At 43.1% G+C, this 22003-nt stretch overlaps 1 protein-coding gene across 2 annotated transcripts in view; it reads left to right on the forward strand.

Moving 5' to 3' along the window:
- The window catches only part of tmem44 (transmembrane protein 44), a 54592-nt gene extending 34374 nt beyond the window's left edge, over positions 1-20218 (forward strand). Inside the window, exons 8-11 of one of the 2 annotated variants that reach the window (XM_067995268.1) lie at positions 155-259; positions 6962-7138; positions 13633-13665; positions 19885-20218. In XM_067995268.1, the coding sequence (XP_067851369.1) occupies positions 155-259; positions 6962-7138; positions 13633-13665; positions 19885-20142 (573 nt within the window). In that variant the 3' untranslated portion in view covers positions 20143-20218. The remainder of the gene's footprint in view (positions 1-154; positions 260-6961; positions 7139-13632; positions 13666-19884) is intronic. The other variant, XM_067995269.1, reaches the window with a different exon arrangement.
- Positions 20219-22003: the final 1785 nt, after the last annotated feature.

The raw sequence follows: 22003 nt of genomic DNA on the forward strand, positions 1-22003 counted from the left end.
TGGGATCTTAATCTTTTTTTCAAATTCTGCTTCATTAATCAAAATGGATTTTCTGTAACTTTTTAAAATATGATTAACTCCTCCAATGGTTACATTTCAGTGAAGTGGTTGGTCAGAATGGAATTAAAATAAATACATTATTGATTCCTTTTAGAGTTCGGACTGGATGCCACTGAACATACCCCAAAACAACAGATATTTACGCAAGATGGCAGAAATGGGTCACTATATGGATTTGAGTATTGAACCAGTACAAGAGGTAAAGCAATAACTAGTACCAAAATGTAAACATTAGTTCCATTTATCGAAAGTATCAGTCATCTCATTTGTTGTTCCATGTTGAATTGTTCCCATAACTACATCGGCCTAGACTTTCCCGGACACTTGCGTCATTGTAATGGTGCATCTACGACATTGGGACCTTTGAATGGCTCAAAAGAAAGAGGAAGTTATGGAGTAAGTGACTTATGCCATCACTTATGGCACTCCATATTTTCCTGTGACTTTTGCGCCACTTCCCCATTATCCCACGTTGATAACAGTTGGAAGCTGATTTTCATAGGTCCGTGCCCCCGCCTCCCTCCCCCCACTGAAAACAATGGCAAGTGTGATTTTGCTGGATTCTTGCCATTTTTCATGCTGTTGCCACTTGGAGTTAAAATATTGGCGCTGCTGGCCTGGCAGCGGTGTGTTTAATAGCAAATAATTTTTTTTTCAATCGCTCAAACGATTAAACCTGGGCCAGTCTGAGGCAAGAAAACAAGCTCGGCACACCTATGGAATCTTTGTAGTCAAATTCATGACTTGCTCTAAACAGAAGCAGGCCGATCTTCTACTAAGAAGAGATCGGCCTGGTGGGAGTAGCACTTTGAATGGGTACCATACTTCAGATTTGCATTAAAAGACCATTTTAAACCTTAAAATTGCCACCCAGTTGATATATTCATGGAATCGCTGGAAAGAAATTGACACACTACTTCCGATTTGCCGCCATCCTTGCTGCGGTATTTTCTAATTACAAATGCGGAAAATATGGAGGAACTTATTGATCGCGCAATAGATGGCTAAAGTTACTGTCTAAGTCGCTGATCTCCCCGTTGCAGGAAAATCTGGGCCAATGGGTCGGTTTATATATTGCTGTGTTTTTTTTGTTGAATTAAGTGTATTTATTCTGATGTTGAATAATCCTGATAAAAGGGATTGTATGTAAACTTTAGAATTTTGTTGATTTTTTTTGGGCTAGAATAAGTCAGTCAAATGCATACAACATTTCAATGTCAAACTATCCCTTTGTTTTTGGTGAATATTGCTTTCTGTTAAATTGTGTTAGGAACCTATCAAATAAATTATGAAGCCAATACATTGGTAATTACATTTTTTGAATATGCAGAAAATGCAACAACCAGCACACTAGGAAAAAAAATAGTTTTCTGGCAGTTCCATGTTCTTGGGGCCATTATCAATTATGTTATCAAAGCAGGAAATATCTTTCAAGATCATCATGCTCACTGTGGAAAGAGGAATGAATTTGTGCCTGCAGCTTGAATTCAGTGTCGAGGCTCGACCTGATGCTGGAACAAAGCAGAGTGAAACTCACCTCACTCACTCTGCTTTGCTTTGGAGTTAGTTTGGGCCTTCACTCTTGATTTATACTCTAAAGTTTGCCTGGGTCTAATTATCCCCCCACCCTCTAACCCTGATTGACCTGAATACTGCATTTGGTCTTGACTCCCCGTGTGCAATGCCACAGGAGACTGAATAGTTTCTTTTAATTTCTTTTTTTTGGGTCTTGACAGCTAGGTGACCTGCTCAGGGGCTTTCACTTATGTCTGTTTAAGCATCCAGCAGATGTGAGGGAGTGAGTGAGGGTGACTATTCCCTCCCTGAGGCATGCACATTGCCTTCTCCTACGGACAGCCCAGATAAAAAAAAATTATAGGACTATCAAGCATTTAAAATGTGTTGTGGTCTATAGTTGATTTATATAATTATTGTCGTAAAGTAATCTTAAATTATTTTCCAACAGCAATATTATTTAAGTAAAGGATTACTGGTAAATCCATGGGCAAGAATAAATTAAAGCAGAAGTTTAGACACTGTACTTCGTGGTGCTACCTTGCATATCACTGCTGCTCAATTATTTAACCTTATGGCAGTAGTGCATATGTGGATTCCAAACATGACTAGCATTATAACCAAGATAATACTGGGACTATGACAGAGTGGGACAAGACTTCAGATATATTTGTACAATGTAGATACATGGGCCACGATTTTATCTCTGAAGTCCGGGTGCGTTGAGGGCAGGGGTGCGGGGGGGTGGAGGTGCAAACAAAATTGGGGATTTTCGGAGCGGGAAGGAACCCCGGCTCCAACCTGCCGCAAAATGTGCATGACCCAGACTCACCTGAGTGCGCGCATGCTTCAGGAAGCCGGACGTCCCGCCAGCAATTAAAACCAGCGGGACGATATTTAAACCCACAATTAACGTAGTTAAGGTCGTTGGAATTGTGATTTATATTTTTATTGATGCAGGGAAACGATTTAAATGCTGCCTCAAAGTGTTTCCTGTGCTGTGTGAAGCACATGGAAACCTAGACGGGTTGCAGCTGGCAGCCATTTGGCCATTTGAATCCCTGTTTGACAGATAGGGATAAAAGGTGAGTTATTGGAGCAGGGCACTCAGTTCTCTCAAACAAACTTTTGGCTGGGAGTTCTTTGTGTTTAGACTGAGAATTCTTGGTTCACACTCAGAATTGTTCTGTTTACACATATTGACCTACTTTTTGGACCCCCTCAAACTGACACCATCAGGATGGGGGGCGCAATGGCTGCATTCACCAGTACATCCGAGGAGGAGGAACATCACCATCCTCGCCAGGCACGGCATGCAGTTCCGCCACTTGCAGCTCCACAAGACAGAGGTGTCCCACAGGGACCTGCAGAAGAGCAGAGAGGGGAACAAAAGAGGGCCCAACGTCCTAGGAGGCACTACCCTTGTGAGAGGGTCTACAGACGAAGGTTGAGCTTCCTGGACCTCTCTGAGGAGCAGTGCCTACGAAGGCTGAGAGCGAGTCACCAGGTGGTCGCACATATGTACACGCTTCTTCATGCAGAGCTGCTCCTGGCTGGGCTTGGTGGCGTCGCATTGCCCGTGACAGTTAAAGTCACCACTGCCCTCAACTTCTTCGCCTCCAGATCCTTCCACGGCACCACCAGTGACATCGCCAGGGGGTCTCAGCCGTCTGCCCACAAGTACATAAGACAGGTCATGGATGGTTTGTTTTGCAGGGCGTCCCACTATGTCAACTTCCCCATGGATGACCTCAGCCAGACTGAGAGGGGAGTGGGTTTCCACTGTCTGGCTGGCTTCCCATGGGTGCAGGGTGCAATTGATTGCACACACATCGCAATCTGAGCATCTCCACAAGAGCCGGGACTGTTCACCAACAGAAAGGAATATCACTCCATCAACGCGCAGCTCGTTTGCGACCACCGGAAAAGATTTCTTCATGTTTGTACCAGATTCCCTGGCAGCTGCCATGATTCCTTCATTCTGTGGGAATCCAATATCCTGGCTCTCTTCCACGCACCAAACAGACTTAAGGGCTGGCTCCTCAGAGACAAGGGCTATCCCCTGCAGACGTGACACCTGTGAGAAACCCGATCAGCGAGGCACAGCATTGATACAACGACAGTCACATCACCAACAGGTCTGTCACTGAACATGCGATAGGACTGTTCAAGATGCGATTTTGTGCCTGGATCGATCCGGGGTAGCGCTTTAATGTGCATCATCGAGAGTGGGTAGAATTACTCTCTGTTGTGTCCTGCACAACATCGCGCAACAGAGAGGGTTACCGGTGGATGAGGCCCCATGCCCTCATCTAGCATCCACATCTGCCATCAACATTGAGGAGGAGGAGGAGCAGGTGGAGGAGGACAAGGAGGACGAGGAGGACAGGCAACCCATCGGCAGAGCAGTGGCCTCGCCTGGCTGCTCGTGATGCCAGGGAGTCATTAATATTTGACCGATTCTCATAAAGACATCTGTAAAGTGAGGATAGGCCAGCCCTCAGACCACCTGGAACGAGCACCACCAACACCAGCACCACCCCCCCCCCCCCCCCCCCAACCCTTGCACAAAACAGTTCTGCAACTACACATACACCCACTGTAAAAGCACCCACTGGGTGGCATCAAGTTTCGCCATTCATGATGAAGCACATGAAAGGGCGCTATCACAAAAGGGACTCGAGTGGGCAAGACAAGGCAGAAGTGGTGAGAAAGCTAACATTTAATGGGAATTTAACGAAAACCAAATATAAATGAAAAACATGACAGTCTGTCAGACAACCTTGTGCATACCCTTCGTGATCACGAAACCTTTTGCTTCCGACTATTTCTACGTGGTGCATCCCCTGTGGCGATAGCAGCGGTAGTGGCGGGTTGCTCATGTTCATGCCCTGACTGCTGAGATGCTTTGGCCCTACGCCCTCTGGGTTTTGGAGCCCGTGAGGGCCCTGCCAAACACTGCTCCTTGTGCACCTGTGCAGGGGCAGACTCGGCCACCTGGAGAGGAGGCAGCATTGCGGGTACTGGTTGAGGGGGGGGGCCAACAGGTGAGACGTGGGAGCGCTTTGAGTGGTGTCCCCATTTCCATGTCCCCTTTCGCCATCGTCCCTCTCCTGGGCCAGGCCCACATTACTCCTGCCACCCTGCAGTTTGGAGGACATGAGTGTTGCCTTGTATGGCCACTTCTAAAGTATCTGTCTGCTTGTTTAAGGCGGCAGACATGTTGGCATCCAGAGTCCACACACCCATTGTCAGGGCCTGAATGGACTCGATTGTGAGCTATGCTTGAAGCTCATTGGAGGCTAGCCTTCTCTCCATCGCAGACATTCCCGCACTTACCTGCGCCACTATCTCAGACATTCTCACACGTACCTGTGCCACCAGTTCACTAATGCTGGAGGTGAACTCCTCCATCCTCGCCGCTATTGCGTAGAGTGTGTGTGGCACCTGTTCCAGTACCTCGCAGATGTGCTCCTGTCCTTCCATCATTCTCCTTTTGAAGAATGGCCCCCAGGGTTCATCATCTGCATCCAGCTTAGCAGAGCCTGGAGAGGAGCGCGCCCACTGACGCAGACTCTCCACAGCTGCTCCTGCCACCAGTGTCTGCTCGTGCTCACTTGTGTGTGGTGACTCACCAGGTGACAACCCAACTAACTGACTACCAGGACCCATTGAGGTGTGAATATCTGCGCTGGTGAATGGCACGCTAAGATGTGATGGTGCACCCTTAGAGGCCGGGAGCTCCTCTGAGGAATTGCTGTCTCCAATCGCTTCGGTCGCTGAGGTCCTGGAAGAGAACAGTAGGCAATATTAAGAATCATCACAGATGTCATGTTGTGATGAGAAAACTTAGGTGTTCAACATGCCAATCATTGTTATAATCAATTCATGTTGTGTGTGATGAATGTTAAAGTTGTGACACCAGAGGTTTGTCGGGTGCCAGTCTCGGCGACCCCGACGGACAGACACTTCATGGTGCGGCTGATCTCCAGGGCCTCCTCCTCCGCGTCTGTGAGGACCACTATTTGTTGTGGTCCCCTCCGATCCTCGCCCTCTCCCGTGCATTCTGAGCTCTCTTCTCCTACAAGAGGAGAAAGTACAGACGTGTGAGTGAGCGAGGGTGAAGTAGTCAGACGATGAATGCATTGCTTTGGGTGAGGATGACCATGAAAGAGATGCATCAGAGGGTGAGTATCAGACAGAGACATCACATTGGATCAGGATTGGGGTGAGTGATAGTGGTGGGTTCACAAATAGGGAGGTGAGGAAGTGCTCAGGAAGTGAAGGTAAGTTGACGAAGAGCCTTAAGTGGGTGTGAGGAGTGATGTGATGGAGTAGTCTTGGCAGTGCAGAATGTGAGGGGGTTGGGGGAGTGCGGTTTGATGTACATCACAGAATGCAGGAGAATCAGTAAGTGTACTCACTTTTGCTGACCTAGTTGGTCATTAAAACGCTTCCTGCACTGCACCCAAGTGCGAGAGATGTTGCTCCTGCTGGTTACCTCCTCAGCTACCTTGAGCCAGGCCTTTTTGGTGACAGAGGCAGGGTGCTTCCTCCTGTCTGCCGGGTAAAATATTTCCCTCCTCCTCCTCACCCCAGCCAGCAGAACTTCAAGCGAGGCGTCACTGAATCTTGGAGCTGGCTTGCCCCTTTGCTGCTCCATTTTGCTTGGTTCCTCCTTTGTCTAGCAAAAGCCACTGATCCTTTAAATACAGGCACTCCAGCACAGCAGGTCATACAGATGCGCAGTCTGCCCACTGCACAGCTTTCAGATGGCAAACCTCGAAGCCGCATTAAGGGCCATCAGTTAAGTCGTGATTGTGTGGGGAGAGGTAAGGATTTATTTTTCGGGTTTCCTGCGCGCCCATTGACCCCCCCGCCATCCCACCGACATATTAAAATTATACCCATGCTTTCTGTTACTTTGCAATTTTGCAGCTGTTTGGGAAATCATCTCAATCCCAATAGTGTTCTTTTACTAAGAATCATATGGTGTGGGTTTAGTGATATTTCATTTTTTAACTTATCTAATCAACTTATTTAATGATTGATCATTAATATTTGTCTTGTAGCTGGTGTCGATGGAATTGGAATGCAAATGTTCAAATAAATAAAAATATCTTTGTTATTTCTGTTTGTTTTGAAATTTATTTAGTTGAATTTAAATTACGTAAGATTGTTTAAAGTGGATCTGTACTGTGTGGTTAAGTAGTTCTTTTGGCAGTCCTTAACTTGTGCAGTATGTGAAATGCAGGAATTTACTGGTTATTCAGCACTCCTGTTCTACATGAATGAGAACTATTTGCTAGCTGTTGCTTTCATTGCAATCCTGGTCTTCACAGTAGCAGTCTTCAGCTATGTTTACTGTACTTGCTTGTAATTGTAGATTGGATTTGGTGTTAAAAGATTACCTGGAGATGGACAAATTTGTACAGAGAGAGGAAAAAGAGCGGATACCCTGTTTGTCCACGATCCACCAATGTACCCTCCAAAACAAGTTATTCACGCAAACGTGTCCTCGTGTAGCTCGTCAGATGCTACTTCCATAAACTCTGAACTAGAGGTAAGCAGCACATGCATTCCCATGTTAAGGCCACAAGAAAAACGAATTCTACTTAATCATCATCATAGACCTTTTGACAAACATACCCTTTTTATACATGTTTCCCATAGTTATGGTTCAGTTGTTCATCTTTTTCATATCTATTTAGCACTTGAAGCTGTATAGTGCTCAAGTCTTACAGTAGGATGTGTGAAAGCCACCATTGTATATTTTTACAGTGTCAGTTGAAGTAAGAACCTCCTAGACTTTTGGGGGATATTGAAAATGATAGTTAACTAGAATTTGTGTTATGTGGCCTTACCAGATAACAAGCATAATTTGTTAAGTAGCCTTGCTTCAGCATGAGAATCTAACCAACCAGGATGCCTATCTTTCTTGGTCCTTAAGACTGCATGTTTTTAACTGCAAGGAACAGTGGCATTTCATATTCCTTCTTCAGCTGTGCAATCATTTTATTTTATCTTCAATTAACTTAGCTTTACACTTTCACATTGCTCATGTTACAATATTTGAGTTTTCTATTTTGTTTAAACATAAATAAAATCACTTAAGGAGGGATATCAAGGCCTTGGAGAGGGTGCAGAAGAGATTTGCTAGAATGGTGCCAGGGATGAGGGTCTTCAGTTATGTGAAGAGACTGGAGAAGCTGGGGTTGTTCTCCTTAGAGCAGAGAAGGTTAAGGGGAGATTTGATAGAGGCGTTCAAAATCATGAACGGTTTTGACAGAGTAAATAAGGAGAAACTGTTTCCAGTGTCAAGAGGGTCATTAACGCGAGGACCCAGATTTTAGGTGATCGGCAAAAGAGCCAGAGGTGATGTGAGGAAACATTTTTTTACGCAGCAAAGTTGTAATGATCTGGAATGCACTGCTTGAAAGGGTGGAGGAAGCAGATTCAATAATAACTTTCAAAAGGGAATTGGATAAATACTTGAAGGGAAAAAATTACAAGGCTATGGGGAAAGAGCAGGGGAATGGGATTAATTAGATAGCTCTTTCAAAGAGCTGGCACAGGCACGATGGGCTGAATGGCCTCCTCCTGTGATGTACCTACTATGATGCTATGATAAAATAAAGTATCATACACCCAAATGTAAATTGCTTCAGATAGGCCATGTCTAATTTGAAAAGAGTTTGTGGGAACATTTATTTTATTTTCATTTTCCAATTTTAGGATATTTGGGATGGATATTTTTTTTATGTGCTACACCTGCAATTCACACAAAATATATTTATCTTGTTTAATAGTCCATATTAAAAATTAGTTGTGCAATTTGGGTGAAACCTGCAATTGTGAATGAGACCAGTCTCTATCAACCTCGACTCCAATTAATGCTATTTCATTTCTAGTCTTCCTGCAATAGGAATCTGTTACTTTTATTGTTAAAGGAATGAACAGAAGTAAAAAGTAACCTTTTATTTTCAGCACAAAGTGTGAATGTAAGGAAAGAACAGTCAGCTTGCAAAATATCACATGCTAGAAGAAAAAGTTGTGCATATTTTTCCCCCTTTCAGCTTCAGGGATGTTGTGTTTTAAACAAGATACCTAGACTCTGTTCATGAATTGAATGGTTTATCCAATTGGTACCTAGTTTTTGTGAAGCAACATCTTGGAGTCAAGCTTTTACTTGCACTTAAACCAAATAATTTAGTAAAAGTTAACAATTTAAAATAACTGTTTAGGTTGCCAATATGGAGTTGCTAGCCAATCCTTTGTCTCTGTAGTGCAATCGCATCATTTATTTTGTTACAGTACTGAAATATTACTTTGGAAAAGTAGGTACTATTTTACTGATAATTTGGAGATGCCAGTCAATTAATGTTACATACGATGCTGTGAAGTTAAAATGTCAACTTACTAAACAACCCAAATATGTTAACTGTAAAGTCCTGATCAGTCAAAACCTCAACCCCAATGAACTGCTCTAGACTTATCGGAATAAAAATCAGTTACTTTGCCTTTCAAAATAATATATGCTTAGTGATGATTTACTCAAGAAAATAACAATTGCATGCCTTCCAAATAAATGTCTAACATAACCCTCTTTGGACTATTTCCTGTTCTAGATTCATCAGAATATACTCATTCATTAAGTACTTGTAGCTCTTTTTTCCTGCGCCTCTACATATTACATTACATTTATCCACACCTAGTACAATTCCTCAATTGTAGCCCTGGCACTGAACTTTGTCAAATCTACATGAATAATATCTGCTTCTCATTCATTGCTACACATCATTTTGTTTCATTAGCAAACTTTGAAGTTCTGTTTTGTTTCCTTAGTAGAGTTATTGATGAATTCTATTTAGATTTACAAGGATGATACCAGAACTGAGAGGGTACAACCATCAGGAACTATCTCCCATATGAATGTAAAGGAGCAGAAAAGCAATTGTGGTCCCTCTGGCTGGTCCCAGTTTCTAGAAAATATCTTATTGCACAATACCACTTGCACCCCTCCAGCAATTTTTTCTCCAGGTACCTATTCAACACTCTCTTGAGTTGCTGGTACAATCAAATCCCACCTCTTCTCTTGGCAGTCCATTTCATTTATTCACTACGCTTTATGTGAAGTAGTTAAATCTGAACCGTCTTTTCACATTCCCTCTTCTAAGTTAAAAGGTGTGTCGTCGTGAAGATCCCACAATTATGTTAAACACATTGATATTTTTCTGGGGGTAAGGAATCACAGGAGTTCACATGCAAATAAATAGATTTTAAAATGTAAGTTATCTAGAACTTCAGCATTAAAAGGTCAGAATCAGTGTATAAATTTGATAAAAGCAAATAGGAAAAAGCTATTTCCAGTCATTAGTGAATGCCATGCACTTATGCTTTTATACTTAGAAGTATTATAGCATAGGAAAACAAGATTTTCAATAAACATTATTTGTGCTTTCGTATTACTACAGCTATAAAATCACATTTAATCCAAACTTGCAGTTGAATCATGTTAAATGGTCATTAAATTAACTATGCAGTTTTTACTGCAGTTAGTTTCAACTAAGTTTGGAGCTCGCCTACAAAACAAGTTACCAAACTTCAAAAGTAATTCATTCGCTGTGAAGCACTTTGGGATGTACAGAGGATGTGAAAGGTGCTATATAAATGCAAGATTTTCTTTCTAAATGCTTCATACCAATATTCATAGAAATCATAGAAAGGTTACAGCACGGAAGGAGGCCTTTCGGCCCATTGAGTCTGTGCTGGCTCTATGCAAGAGCAATCGAGCTAGTCCCACTCCCCCGCCCTATCCCCGTAGCCCTGCAAATTTTTTATTTTCAAGTACTGATTCAGCACCCTTTTGAAGGCCATGATTGAATCTGCATCCACCACCCCCTCGGGCAGTGCATTCCAGATCCTAACCACTCATTGTGTAAAAAAGTTTTTCCTCGTGTCATCTTTGGTTCTTTTGCTAATCACCTTAAGTCTATGTCTTCTGGTCCTTGACCCTTCCGCCAATGGGAACATAGAATCATAGAAAATTTGTGGCACAGAAGGAGGCCATTTGGCCCATCGTGTCCGCGCCGGACGAAAATGAGCCACCCAGCCTAATCCCACTTTCCAGCACTTGGTCCGTAGCCTTGTAGGTCACGGCACTTCAGGTGTACATCCAGATACTTTTTAAATGAGCTGAAGGTTTCTGTCTCCACCACCCTTTCAGGTTGTGAGTTCCAGATCCCTACCACCCTCTGGGTGAAAAATGTTTTCCTCAGCTCCCTTCTAATCCATCTACCAATCACTTTCCCTCTTTGCTAAGGGAAACAGGTCCTTCCAATCAATTCTATCTAGGCCCCTCATAATTTTGTACACATCAATTAAACCTCCTTTCAGCCTCCTCTGTTCCAAAGAGAACAACCCCAGCCTATCCCATCTTTCCTCATTGCTAAAATTCTCCAGTCCTGGCAACATCCTCGTAAATCTCCTCTGTACCCTCTCTAGTGCAATTACATCCTTCCTGTAATGTGGTGACCAGAACAGGACTCAAGCTGTGGCCTAACCAGTGTTTTATACAGTTCCAGCATAACCTCCCTGCTCTTATATTCTATGTCTCGGCTAATAAAGGAAAGATTTTCATATGCCGTCTTAACCATTTTATCTACTTGTCCTGCTACCTTCAGGGATCTGTGGACATGCACTCCAAGGTCCCTCACTTCCTCTACACTTTTCCGTATCTTCCCGTTTATTGTGTACTCCCTTGCCTTGTTTACCCTCCCCAAATGTATTATCTCACACTTCTCCAGATTGAATTCCATTTGCCACTTTTCTGCCTACCTGACCAGTCCATTGATATCTTCCTGCAGTCTACAGCTTTCCTCCTCACTATCAACAATAGGCCAAATTTTGTATCATCTGCAAACTTCTTAATCATGCCCCCCACATTTAAGTCCAAATCATTAATATATGTCTACTTGATGCACTGCAGCAACTCACCAAAGCTTTTTTGACACCACCTAGAAGGACAAGGGCAGCAGGCACATGGGAACAACACCACCTGCACGTTCCCCTCCAAGTCACACCATCTCGATTGGAAATATATCGCCGTTCCTTCATCGTCGCTGTGTCAAAATCCTGGAAATCCCCACCTAACAGCACTGTGGGAGAACCTTCACCACACGGACTGCAGCGGATCAAGAAGGCGGCTCATCACCACCTTCTCAAGGGCAATTAGGGACGGGCAATGAATGCTGGCCTCGCCAGCGATGCCCACATCCCATGAACGAACGAATAAAAAAAAATCACAAAAAGCAAGGGACCGAGTACTGAGCCCTGCGGAACCCCACTGGAAACAGCCTTCCAGTCACAAAAACACTCATTGACCATTACCCTTTGCTTCCTGCCACTGAGCTAATTTTGGACCCCATGGGCATGGGCTTGTACTTATTTGACCAGTCTGCCATGTGAGACCTCGTCAAAAGCCTTGCTAAAATCCATGTAGACAACATCAAATGCACTACCCTCTTCAACCCTCCTTGCTAGCTCCTCAAAAAAATTCAATCAAGTTAGTCAGACATGACCTTCCCTTAACAAATCCATGCTGACTATCCTTGATTACTCCTCGCCTTTCTAAATGACGGTTTATCCTGTCCCTCAGAATTGATTCCAATAATTTGCCCACCACCAAGGTTAGACTGACTGGCCTGTAATTACTCGGTCTAGCCCTCCCTCCCTTTTTAAACAATGGTACAACATCAGCAGTCTTCCAATCCTCCGGCGGCATGCCTGTAGCCATGGAGGATTGGAAAACGATGGTCAGAGCCTCCGTTATTTCCTCCCCTGCTTCTTTTAACAGCCTGGGATACTGTTCATCCGGGCCCGGTGATTTATCTACTTTCAAAGATGCTAATCCCCTTAATACTTCCTCTCTCACTAAGTTTATCCCATCCAATATTTCACACTCCTCCTCCTTAACTACAATGTCTGCATCGTCCCTCTCTTTTGTTAAGAGAGACGCAAAGTATTCATTAAGAACCATACCACCATCTTCCGCCTCCACACATATGTTATCTTTTTGGTCTCTAATAGCCCTACTCTTTCCTTAGTTATCCTCTTGCTCTTAATGTATTTATGAAACATCTTTGGGTTTTCCTTGATTTTACTTGCCAATATTTTTTCATGCCCTCTCTTTGCTTTCCTAATTTCCTTTCTAATTTCACCCCTGTACTTTTTATACTCCTCCAGGCTTTCTGTGGTATTGATTTCTCGGTGTCTGACATAAGCTTTCCTTTTCTGCCTTATCTTGCCCTGTATGCTCCTCGACATCCAGGGGGCTCTTGATTTAGCAGTCCCACCCTTTTTCTTTGTGGGAAAATGTTTACTCTGCACCCCTTGAATCTTCCCCTTGAATGCTCTGACATTGATTTACCTTCAAGTAGCTGCTTCCAGTCCACTTTTGTTAAATCACTTCTTAGCTTAGTAAAATTGGCCTTTCCCCAATTGAGAACTTTAACTCCTGTTCTATCTTTGTCCTTTTCCATAACTATGCTAAAACTAACAGAATTATGATCACTACCAATATTGTTTACAGTGTGCTTGTGCTTCATAGCTTAGTGTAGGCAGGAGCACATATCAGGAATTGAAGAGCAAATTTTCTGCTCTGACCTCTGTACCCAAATTCCCAATATGCACTTCAGGTGAGCTGGGAGCATGTATTCATAAAATCTACCTTGTGCTATAAACTTAATGAGAAAGGAAGGTCCACATGTGGGTAAAGTGTGGGTTATTCTGTCTGCCAGTTGAACAATTAGACATCCCTATGTATAAACTCTTAGTATTTAATTCAAATTGTCAGGGTGAAGACTGTATTCTTTACAGGGGTTGCAGTATAAATTGGGTGTTCAGCTGTTTTCAGTGTTTACATTTGAATTTGCAATGCTGATTTTATATTTTTTTTATAAATAACTGGAATTGGGGTCACAATATGAGACTCTGATTTTGGTTGAAATTGCTGAACATAGTTGCTTAGTTCTGTTGATCTGTGTTTTTACCCTGCAGCAAAAGTACTTGGAAGCCCTAAACTCAGAACAGGTATGGACTGATACTACTTCACTTGATACTAACCTAACAAGGGGGGCAGTCTATCCATGTTGTTTGTTCATGAGAAAGTATCACTTTGATTTTAAATTAGGTGAATTCATTTTTAAATAAGGCTAATTTTGAAATACGATTGATTTGGAAAAGAAAAAGCTACATGTTTAAAGAAACTATTAAAATTTGATGAGATGTGACTTTTTATTGTTATGTGTATTATCTCATTTTCTCGCATACTATTTATGCAGTCCACAAGAAAGGGATACTGCTCTGTAACTCGTCAATGGTCATATGCTTGAAGTTACTTGCAGACCTATTAACTCACAAGTAACCACAACTGCAGCACTATCTGCATATTTACAAAGCATATATATGTGAAAGTCACAATGTATTAGCTGAAACAAAATACAGATTTTCTTAATTTCATTTCAATGGAATTCTAGTCTCTTTCAATAGATTTTTTTTCCTGCACACCGAAACTTTGAAGGTTCGTTTATAACCACTGGTTAAATTCCATCGTACCAGAGCTCAAATAATTTTAATAACTGGAAAGGATCGGGTCAGAAATGGACCTTTTAACAATAGCAACTTATAACATCCCTTTCAAATTTTCAATGATGTGCACATTCAAATAAAAGTGAAAATTCTGACTGTTAAATGATTGTTATACTCAGAATCATTTTAAGTCAATTTTATTTCATGATTTCATTTTATACGTGCGCTATTTAAGAATGGGGTTCCAAATGTGCGAAACTTTTTTCGAATATTTCCTGGTTTATAAATATTTGCATATAAAATTATTTCAATCTATGTGAATATTAGTGCTGCCTCATGAACAAGTATAGCTAAATTTGAAAATGTTTCACATGATAAATACTTGTACATAAGCTAATATATTTAATGGAAAATCAAATTAATAGTTTCAGCCAATGTCCCAGACTCTTCCATCACCCCTGGGTATGTCCTGTCCCACCGGCAGGACAGACCCACCAGAGGTGGCGGTACAGTGACATACAATCAGGAGGGAGTGGCCCTGGGAGTCCTCAACATTGACTCCGGACCCCATGAAATCTCATGGCATCAGGTCAAACATGGGCAAGGAAACCACCTGCTGATTACCACCTACCGTCCTCCCTCAGCTGATGAATCAGCCCTCCTCCATGTTGAGCACCACTTGGAGGAAGCACTGAGGGTAGCAAGGGCACAAAATGTACTCTTGGGGGTGACTTCAATGTCCATCACCAAGAGTGGCTCGGTAGCACCATTACTGACCGAGCTGGCTGAGTCCTGAAGGACATAGCTGCCAGATTGGGCCTGCGGCAGGTGGTGAGCGATCCAACACGAGGGAAAAACCTACTTGACCTCGTCCTCACCAATCTACCTGTCGCAGATGCATCTGTCCATGACAGTATTGGTCGTGACCACCGCACAGTCCTTGTGGAGACGAAGTCCCGTCTTCACACTGAGGACACCATCCAACGTGTTGTGTGGCACTACCACCGAGCTAAATGGGAGAAATTCAGAACAGATCTAGCAGCTCAAAACTGGGCATCCATGAGGTGCTGTAGGCCATCAGCAGCAGCAGAATTGTATTCCAGCACAATCTGTAACCTCATGGCCCGGCATATTCCTCACTCTACCATTACCAACAAGCCAGGGGATCAACCCTGGTTCAATGAGGAGTGTAGAAGAGCATGCCAGGAGCAGCACCAGGCGTACCTAAAAATGAGGTGCCAACCTGGTGAAGCTACAACACAGGACAACCTGCATGCTAAACAGGTTGTCCTGTGTTGTAGCTTCACCAGGAAGCAACATGCTACAGACAGAGTTAAGCAATTCCACAACCAACGGATCAGATCAAAGCTCTGCAGTCCTGCTATATTCAGTCGTGAATGGTGGTGGACAATTAAACAACCAACAGGAAGAGGAGGCTCTGGAAACATCCCCATTCTCAATGATGGCAGAGTCCAGCACGTGAATGCTAAAGACAAGGCTGAAGCGTTTGCAACCATCTTCAGCCAGAAGTGCTGAATAGATGATCCATCTCGGTCTCCTCCCGATATTCCCACCATCACGGAAGCCAGTCTTCGGCCAATTCGATTCACTCCACGTGAAATCAAGAAACGGCTGAGTGCACTGGATACAACAAAGGCTATGGGCCCTGACAACATCCCGGCTGTAGTGCTGAAGTATTGTGCTCCAGAACTAAAAGCGCCTCTAGCCAAACTGTTCCAGTACAGCTACAACACTGGCATCTACCCGACAATGTGGAAAATTGCCCAGGTATGTCCTATCCACAAAAAAGCAGGAAAAATCCAATCCGGCCAATTACCGCCACATCAGTCTACTCTCAATCATCAGCAAAGTGATGGAAGGTGTCGTCGACAGTGCTATCAAGTGGCACTTACTCACAAACAACCTGCTCACGGATGCTCAGTTTGGGTTCCGCCAGGACCACTTGGCTCCAGACCTCATTACAGCCTTGGTCCAAATATGCCGATTCCCCCACCATTAACATCCTGGGGGTTACCATTGACTAGAAACTTAACTGGACCAGCCACATAAATACTGTGGCTACAAGAGCAGGCCAGAGGCTGGGTATTCTGCGGTGAGTAACTCACCTCCTGACTCCCCAAAGCCTTTCCACCTTCTACAAGGCACAAGTCAGGAGTGTGATGGAATACTCTCCACTTGCCTGGATGAGTGCAGCTCCAACAACACTCAAGAAGCTTGACACCATCCAGGACAAAGCAGCCCACTTGATTGGCACCCCATCCATCACCCTAAACATTCACTCCCTTCACCACCGGTGCACTGTGGCTGCAGTGTGTACCATCCACAGGATTCACTGCAGCAACTCGCTAAGGCTTCTTTGACAGCACCTCCCAAACCTGTGACCTCTACCACGTAGAAGGACAAGGGCAGCAGACACATGGGAACACCACCACCTGCTTGTTCCCCTCCAAGTCACACACCATCCCGACTTGGAAATATATCACCGTTCCTTCATCGTCGCTGGGTCAAAATCCTGGAACTCCCTTCCTAACAGCACTGTGGGAGAACCTTCACCACACGGACTGCAGCGGTTCAAGTAGGTGGCTCACCACCACCTTCTCAAGGGCAATTAGGGATGGGCTATAAATGCTGGCCTCGCCAGCGACGCCCACATCCCATGAACAAATAAAAAAAGTGAAGTGAGAGTAACTGCAATTGACATCAAGGCAGCATTTGATCGAGTATGGAACCTAGGAGCTCTAGTAAAATTGAAGTCGATGGGAATCGGAGGAAAAACTCTCCAGTGGCTGGAGTCATACCTAGCACAAAGAAAGATGGTAGTGGTTGTTGGAGGCCAATCATCTCAGCCCCAGGACATTGTTGCAGGAGTTCCTCAGGGCAGTGTCCTGGACCTAACCATCTTCAGCTGCTTCATCAATGACCTTCCCTCCATCATAAGGTCAGAAATGGGAATGTTCGCTGATGATTGCACAGTGTTTCGTTCCATTTACAACCTGTCTGATAATGAAGCAGTCCGTGCCTGCATGCAGGAAGCTTGGGCTGATGAGTGGCAAGTAACATTCACTCCAGACAAGTGCCAGGCATTGACCACCTCCAACAGGAGAGAGTCTAACCACCTCCCCTTGACATTCAACGGCATTACCATCGCCGAATCCCCCACCATCAACATCCCGGGGGTCAGCGTTGACCAGAAACTTAACTGGACCAGCCACATAAATACTGTGGCTTCAAGAGCAGGTCAGAGGCTGGGTATTCTGCGGCAAGTGACTCACCTCCTGACTCCCCAAAGCCTTTCCACCATCTGCAAGGCACAAGTCAGGAGTGTGATGGAATACTCTCCACTTGTCTGGATGAGTGCAGCTCCAACAACACTCAAGAAGCTTGACACCATCCAGGACAAAGCAGCCTGCTTGATTGACACCCCATCCACCACCCTAAACATTCACTCCCTTCACCACCGGCGCACCGTGGCTGCAGTGTGTACCATCCACAGGATGCACTGCAGCAACTCGCCAAGGCTTCTTCGACAGCACCTCCCAAACCTGTGACCTCTACCACGTAGAAGGACAAGGGCAGCAGACACATGGGAACACCACCACCTGCTTGTTCCCCTCCAAGTCACACACCATCCCGACTTGGAAATATATTGCCGTTGCTTCATCGTCGCTGGGTCAAAATCCTGGAATCCCTACCTAACAGCACTGTGGGAGAACCTTCACCACACGGACTGCAGCAGTTCAAGAAGGCGGCTCACCACCACCTTCTCAAGGACAATTAGTGGTGGGCAACAAATGCTGGCCTTGCTAGCGACCCCCACATCCCGTGAACAAATAAAAAAAAATGTCAGCCCCACTAATACAGAGAAAACCCCAAAATAGCTTACATGTGACAAAAAAGTAAAAATGAAACCTCTGAAAGCTTTGTTCCCTAAAGTCTTTGGCTGCCTGTTAAGCCTTAGACTTAGCTTCTGTAAGACCAGTTACTTTTTACTATGGTCAGTGACCCACATTTGATTTGTTTTATATTCTCTCCACAGACTTTTGCAAATTTAAATCTATAAAATAAGCACAATTAACGCGGCAGTCAGAAAGTATACATCTGCTGCTTGTTCCTTTTGCTTATTTACGAGGATTATGTTCATTCCAAAAAGACAAACTATTGTTATGTTTATTAGTACAGCCCCACCGCTTATAGTGAGCACGTTCATGCGAATATGATTTGCCCGTTATAGGCAATGGCCAGTAGAATGTGTGATAATGACAGAGTTTGAGTTAACAATTATATTTAAAATGTCAATCCAGTCTCTCCATTTGGCTATACTTTTGGTCATAATTAATGTGCCCCTGATTATGGCTTTCCCATTTTTAATGTAGGTTTGACTGATTTCCAAAAGATATTTTCTACCAAAGAATTTTACATTAATTCAAACAAATGTGCCCCATCGCTTCAACGTAACACTGCACCTGATACTGCATCCATAAACTTAAGCTCATTCAAAACTCTGCTGCCCATATCCTAATTCGCACCAAGTCCCGTTCACCTTTCACCCCTGTGCTCGCTGACCTTCATACGCTCTAGGTTCGGCAACGACTCGATTTTAAAATTTTCATCCTGGTTTTCAAATTTCTCCATGGCCTCGCCATTCCCTATGTCTGTAACCTCCTACAATCCTCTGAGATCTCTGCGCTCCTCCAATTCTGGCCTCTTGCGCATCCCGGATTTTAATCGCTCCACCATTGGCGGCCGTGCCTTCAGCTGCTAGGCCCTAAGCTGTGGAATTCCCTGTCTAAACCTCTCCGCCTCTCCTCCTTTAAGACGCTCCTTAAAACTTACGTCTTTGACCAAGCATTTGGTCACCTGCCCTAATATCTCCTTATGTGGCTCTGTGTCAAATTTTGTTTGTTAATGCTCCTGTGAAGCATCTTAGGACGTTTTACTATGTCAAAGGTGCTATATAAATGAAAGTTGTTGTTGGGTATCGTTCAAAAAAAGCTACTGAATTTAGGCTTTGATGCAGCTGGTTATTTACTGGAGTAGCTGTCTGACCAAAAGGTGAAAACAATTAAATTAAACAAACTTTTTAACTTCATTAACTCATGCAGTCATTTGGCTATTGGTCTTGGTCTTGTACCATGTTAATCTTCGATCTCACAGAACAGACAGAATCTTGGAAGCTCTGTATTTCATGTACGTTAACCATTTGCATTAATGGCAATTTCAATCAGTGCTTGTGTATAAAGCTTTGATACTGATTGTTTTATTTGCTCCTTCAATCACTGAGCAGCTAACACTCCTGTTCTAGTTTGATCTAATGTGGTAACAGTGGCTAGTGCCAGTCTAGTGGGCTGATTATTGCCTGGTTTAGCAAACTTGTGAGTAAGCACAGCCGTTTCTGCACAAAATGAACAGAGCATTGCAGATGCTATAACCGGCAACTTTGAAATTGACCTTAATGCAAATGGATAATGGTTATCGCTTTTTGGTCCATATAAGTGACTGCCCATTTTAAACCTGGACGTTTTAAATGGTGGGGACTGTAGCAGCTTAACCCTCAAACACATGGACCATTTTGTTAACAAAAGCTACTGCTAGCATTCTTTTGTAAAGGGGCTTATAGAACATCTTCTGCTAACACCAAGTAACAGAACAATCTTAATAGGTAAAGTTTTCTGAAACATGGCTGTCTTTACTGTTTCACAGTGGGACTTTGAGGACATGCCTCAAGAATGGAAAGTGACTGGAAAGCAACAAGAACATGCCTTAAACCGTAGCCCAGGTAGCCTGGGTATGTCTGATCACATTCCAATGATCGGTATGCACCCCTTATCTACCAACATTGCCTCAGGTACATCAACAACTGACTTTCGACTCTGTGACACTGAAACCATAATGACTGAAGAGAGAACTTCAGCAATTTTGGCTCAATATGAGGAAGAGGTAAATAGGACTGGACGATGAGGAGCAAAGTCTTTATTATCTTAATGTAAATGTGAAACTTTTTTACTTTTTTAAAATAAAAATATGCATTATAAAATGTTTATATGATTTATTACGATTAACTGGTGACTACTGTCCAATATATTAATACAGGTATGACTGATATTTGGACAAAGAGAGGTCTTTAAAGTACCTTTTATATTTCTTGCGTGACTAATTTCTGAAAGGGAGACAATGATATTCTGTATACTGATAAAATAAAAGTCTTCTCACACCACTAATATATTCATAACACAATATTTATGTACATCAGAGACCTAATACTCAATCTTCTGAAACAGGTTCTGTACTGTATAGCTATGACGTGTTAAATATTAAAGGATTCCTGTATGGTAGTTTTTTTAATATGTATAAGTTTTTACAATTAACATGGTTTACTTTGTAATGTTTTCACATTGGAGCTATTTCTCTTTCAGTATTTTGGTTTTATAGGCGCTTCTTAAATTTTTGTGTTGCTGTTGCTTTGACATGAAAATGTTAATCACAAAATGAGGAAGGCCATTCAGCTTGAGGTAATTAACACATTGCAGTATACATTCACACATAGTATGTTGGAATGGCTTCATTCATGTAAGCTTGGTTGGTGACAGAGAGTGGGGGAGGGTCAGAACTGTGTCCAGCAAAGGACACAATCTGCAGAAAACTGAGAAGTAAGTTAGGCACTGAGGGGATGAACTTCCTTGTGGTTTGGCCTGATTATCTGCAGTAATTTTGGCGGGCAATCCACAATCCTGCTGCAGCACCACAAGATTTTCTGGCTTAGCAGTGGCAGGCTGCTTCTGCAGAGTGGCAATAATACTGGGAGTCTGCCCAGCATCTTTAATTGACCCTGATCTCGAAAATTAGTTGGGGTCACAGTGGGATTGGTACAGCAGGCAGAAGTGCCACACTGACACACCTTCGATGGCCATATCACCCCAGAGGAAAATCCAGCCTTCCATGTCAGTTGCCTGTTCAGCTTTGGAGGATGTCACAATTGAGCATGATCCTGTTCTCACCTAGCAATTAACTATGCACATTCTAAGCAAGGTCAGTGGATCGTGAAGAGAAGTACAAATTTTGGCTGAATTGTTTTCCTCTTCCTTGTCCAGAGATGCTGAGGTTAATTGTTTTTTATCCAAAGGTTAATATTTTGGGTGTAATCTTTCAACTGAACTGACAGATGAAGGGTTATATCCAAAATATTAACTTGGTCTTTTTCTTCACAGACTGACTGACTGATTTTCTAATATAGTTGCAACATTTTTTCTTTTTGCTTCAGGGTTTCAGCATTTGCAGTTATTAAAAATTATTTTACCAGCAGATCTCCCATAGCGTTGCTCGTGATGAGTCAGAGGCTACTCTGTTTTCTAATGAGGTGTGTTTATACTATATAGGGGATCGCATTTGGATCACTGATTTACAGTGACTGAATAATTCAAATTCTATTCTAATTAAATGGTATTTCGGGATTTTTGCTTGTTCTTTGGAAATTGAATTCCATGACTCTTTTCATTATTGACACACACATGCGCACACTCAAAGTCATAAAATTTTATCTGAATAAAGTTTTTGAAATTTGCGCTGTCATAATAATTTTGAAAGACAACCCAAATAGATTTTGCTTGATACTAAGAGAGAAGCGTTCCATCTTTTGGCTAGCTTAAAGGCAGGAAAATTGTGTATACTTCGCATGCTCAGAAAATAGGCAGTGCCTTCAGCTCACAGAGCAAAAATATCAAGTCCAAGCTTAGACTTCTGGGAGAGGCTGAGGCTTTCAATTAAAAACTTTAATTAAGGCAGTAAAAGGCTCAAAAGACAATTTAATTGATACATTTATCAT

Source organism: Heptranchias perlo, chromosome 13 (assembly GCF_035084215.1).
Source record: "Heptranchias perlo isolate sHepPer1 chromosome 13, sHepPer1.hap1, whole genome shotgun sequence".
NCBI classification, from domain to species: domain Eukaryota; kingdom Metazoa; phylum Chordata; class Chondrichthyes; order Hexanchiformes; family Hexanchidae; genus Heptranchias; species Heptranchias perlo.